General features: G+C 40.5%; 1 protein-coding gene and 1 pseudogene across 1 annotated transcript in view; both read right to left on the reverse strand.

Moving 5' to 3' along the window:
- The window catches only part of LOC132170018 (65-kDa microtubule-associated protein 5-like), a 1459-nt gene extending 908 nt beyond the window's left edge, over positions 1 to 551 (reverse strand). The window contains exon 1 of the mRNA XM_059580942.1: positions 3 to 551. Coding sequence (XP_059436925.1) covers positions 3 to 551 — 549 coding nt within the window. The remainder of the gene's footprint in view (positions 1 to 2) is intronic.
- A 3101-nt stretch (positions 552 to 3652) lies between these two features.
- On the reverse strand, positions 3653 to 4438 carry LOC132172484 (DDRGK domain-containing protein 1-like; annotated as a pseudogene).
- Between the last annotated feature and the right edge of the window lie 6 nt (positions 4439 to 4444).

Here is a 4444-nt window from a genome sequence, read left to right on the forward strand (position 1 = left end):
GCTTCTTGTTCTGCAGCAGCAAATTGTTCTTGCAGCCGTTTCTGCTCCCGAAATTTTCGCTTTTCCTCTTCCTTTTCCTGTCGTAGCACACTATATTCTTCCAAGCTTTGTAAGACAGGAACCTTGTCATATAAGAAAGGAATTCCTTTCTCCATCTCCCAAGCTTTTACTTTTGCAGTCAAATTCTCGCAAATAGATGATATTTTGCTGACCAGGTTCCGTGCTTTTTCAGCACGTTTCAGATTTTTGTGTGCTCCTCTTCCAGCACTATAGCGATTTTCATCCCTTTCATATTCTTCAAGCCACTTCTCCTCCTCAATTGCATATCTCCATTTCTCCACCTTGTCCAAGATATCCTTCCTGCTTAGAGCTTGCTCTTTGGCTTTTGCAATCTGATCATCCATGCTTGAAAGAAGATCAGACAGATCCACATTACCAGAATCTACGAGGCTCCCGAGAATCTCTCGCGCTACATCACTATCTACATCCATATGAACCCCTCGGTAGATTTCTTCTAGTTCATTTTGCCTCTTAAACACCAACTCCTTCATTTTGCCTCTCGCTGTCACTCTCACCAATTTCATCCCATATTATCTGCAATTCGTGAAGAAGAGAGGCGCAAGTGGTGCGAGTGGGGGGCATATTCGTCATTTCACAAGCGCTTGAAGAAGAAAGAAGAAGAAGAAGAAGCCAGAGAGAGAGAGCAGAAGAGAGGAGCGTTACGGCGTTCGCCGAGCCACCCCATGGGTGGTTTGGGGTAACTACTTGAGCCACCCATAGAAGGTGGGGAGGGGGGGGTGAGTGGGCGAGTGGTGGTGCCACCCACGGCCTGTAAATTTTTTTTTTTTTAAGATTAATTTTTTTAAAATTAAATTAATAAAAAAAATAGTATTTTAATCAGATAAAACGGTGAGTTTTGATTAGAGTAACGGAAGTTAACAAAAATTGACGGTAGGGAGTTTTCTAGTAGTTTCGAGTGACCCAGGGACTAAATTTTCAAAAAAAAAAAACCCAAGGAGTTTTTAAAAAAAGCGCGTTTACCTAAGGATTTTAAATATAATTTCCCTAAAAATAAATACCTTAACTTGAAACACTAAAAAATAACTAATCCAAATAATTTGTTTCTCTTAGCAAAATTCTTTATAGACAAAATACTCATAAATAAAACCACCAGAGCCGTCGTGATTGGTTTTAGAGACTCCAATGTTAAGAGGTAGGTAAGGGTTCTATGGTGTGTAGTGGGCGTTGGCTTAAAACAAATAGAAAAGTCCATGAGATTTATTTGAATTAAAGACATGTGTTGTCCCCAAGGAGTAGCTCAATCGACTAGGGACCACACCTCATGAAATGGAAGTCACTAGTTCAAATCACCCATCCCCCTCCCCCCCCTTTTACCTAATGTCTTATTGTCTTTTATTGAAGTCCGTAAAATAAGGTTTTACACCACCACATCCTAATGGAATGGACTCTTTATAAATAAATAAATAAAATACAAAATAAAAAACCAAACTTTTTGACTTTTTTTCGAAGAGAACCCTTATGGTCCGGTCGGTTTGCAAATCACCCACTTTACAGCACCCAATCACCATTTGCCACATCATCCATTTAACAAACACGCAAAAAATGAAAAATGAGCTCACCCACACCAAATCGAAATGAGAAATACCCGGCAAACCCAAGAAAACCCATGCCACGACCCTTGAGAAATACCCGATGTGGGTCTGGCCAGAGACCCACGTAGTGGGTCTGGCGTCCAACCAGACCCACGCTGTGGGGCATGACCCACAGGTTTGACCCGCCTCAAATCCGCCCAAAATCTTCCTCAAAACCTATTTCTAATGTCCAAAATCCGTTTCTAATGCCTCAAAACTTGATTTTGGATTCAAAATTAAAACCTAGAAGTGGAAGATTAACCCTTTTAAAATTTTATCACCCTAAAGGCCGGAAACCGACTTTGCAGAGAGGTGCGAGACCCACGTCGTGGGTCTGGCTAAGTTCACGAAGGGGTCTGGCCAGACCCCTTCACCGGTTCTTTCATCTTCTTTTTTTTTTCTTCCTCAAAGCAATCTAGTGCATTAGGACTTATGTTATTTTGGTGCTTTTTTTGAATTTTTGCTTAAGTGTCAATTAGGGATTGGGGGCTATAAAAGTGGTGTTTTAAGGAGGCTCCTCACTAAAGTTAAACTCTTTTTAGAAATAAAAAACACTTAAACTGTGCCGGGACAAACGGGTTTGAAACCCTACCCAAGGGCCAAGGCCTAATTTATGACCCGAATAATTTTCACCTCCATGTCGCTGGGTTAAACTTATGGGTTTTTAAACCCTACTCGTTAGCCAGAGACCAGTGCCGCCACTACCTCACGCTGAATGTAGCGTTTTTGTCAATGCCACCACCGTTTACGGACGAGTCACGCGGCTTGGACCATCCTCAACCATCCTCATGCGGTGGGGCTGCTTCGCCGCCTCACAAGACGGAAAGCATCGTTGGGCCACGACAGTCAAGCCTTATGCGGTGGCACCTACGGCTCAAGTGGCGCTAACAGAGGTCATATCTCCCTAGCACTGTCGAACGGCGCGCCACTGTGTGACACGTAAACCGCAACACCCAACGGCGACACCCAAATCCTTGGCAACCACTCCAGATGGTTGCTCACAGTCACAGAGGATGCGGTGCAGTGCTTCGATGAGCACCAACACGAACCTCATCCTCCGTGGACGTGACGTATGCTCTTAGTGTCTCATGCAAACCGAGAGTCGACAACAAAACTTAATGCCGAGCAAAACAGCATACAAAACATGCATTATGCTTAAAATATACAACAAAAATCATTCAGAATTACCTTCTCCCATGTTTAGTGAAAAGTTGATCAAAAAACTGAGCAACAAAATAACGTAATAGAGAAGCGACTTCACCGTGCCTACTAATATCTAATTTATGAAATATATACACCGACTTTATTTTTAGGTATACCATTATACCAGCTAATATCAATGAATAAAAATTATACTTAAAAGCAAGGGTTAAATTCACTTTATCTTGGAAGTTTCAAGGGTTTTTCAATTTAAATCTCAATGTTTAAAAATTAGCAATGTACCCCCTAATGTTTCAAAAATTTTCAATTCAGACGTTACGTTACTAATTTCAGTCAAATTAGACGGAAATCTATAAAATTACATAATTACCGTCAATGCTTTTGTTTTTTTTTTAAAAAAAAATTTGGTTCAATTAGACGGAAATAAGTAACGGGGAGTCTGAATTGAAAATTTTTGAAACATTAGGGGGATACATTGCCAATTTTTAAACATTGAGATTCGAATTGAAAAATTCCAAAACTTTAAGGGAGTAATGTAAATTTAACCTTAAAATCAATTATGATTTTGATTCCGTAAATAATTAGGAACCTTGGCCCACCTAAGGCCCCAATTAATAAATATTAATGAAGATTTATTCCATATAAAAATATAAGGCCTTAATTATAGTCAATATTCTTTAATTAATGCTCAAAATTATGGTAAATAAGTAATTAAAAAAGGCATTACTATCGTTTGATTTTCTTAACATCTTTATCATTCTTTCTTTTTTTTTTTTCTTTTTTTTGAATAAAACCTCTTTACTTTTCATTATGCATTTAGTTGCCTACTGTACGTATATCTATGACATAGATTCGCTTGAATCAAGATACAGTAATCTCCTCCACATTACCGATTTCCTCAACAAACTGGGCTTTTGGCTCCAAATCAATGAACTGGTTGGACTTACTAGCCAGATGTGATATGCTAACCCGCCCCTCACGCTTAATGTAGTCGGCAACAGCTTTCATTTCTTCCTGTGAGATGTATATGTATTTTCCTCTATCATCCATGACACCAGAAAGTCGCCCCATACTTTCCAGGGAAGTAATCCGATTGATACATTCCTGAGTGCGTAACTTGAATTCTGCAGCGAGATCTTCTAAGGGAACACATTTGTAGTTCTTTATGTACTCCACAAAATTGGAAAGCTAGTCCTGTTTTCTATCTTGTACTTCGCTTTCTGTAGTGCCTTCAGCATCAAATGAAAAATATCCTTTCCGGCCACTTCTCAAACTCTAATGCAGCAGCTTCCTCCTCCCTGGCCTTACGAGCCTTTGCTTCTTTTTCCAGCATACGCTCTTTCGCCTCACGCTCCTCATCCTTCCTCCTCCGCATTTCTGCATATGTCTTGTTTACTATACCTTGAAATATCTCTTGCAGCTTGTTCAGCCTGACGTTGTGCTTCCCGCTCTTGCCGTTTCTTTTCCTTCTTCGTTGATGCTTTAGCCTCACCCACAGCAGCTTCATCATCACTTTCATCCACAATTTCTTCAACACTTGCTCCTGCAGCTGATGTACTAGCTCCCGCAGCTGGCCTCTGACGCATTCGACGAGCACCAGTAGCTCGTACAACTGTTTCCCTCCTTGGAAC

Source organism: Corylus avellana, chromosome ca2 (assembly GCF_901000735.1).
Source record: "Corylus avellana chromosome ca2, CavTom2PMs-1.0".
Taxonomy (NCBI): domain Eukaryota; kingdom Viridiplantae; phylum Streptophyta; class Magnoliopsida; order Fagales; family Betulaceae; genus Corylus; species Corylus avellana.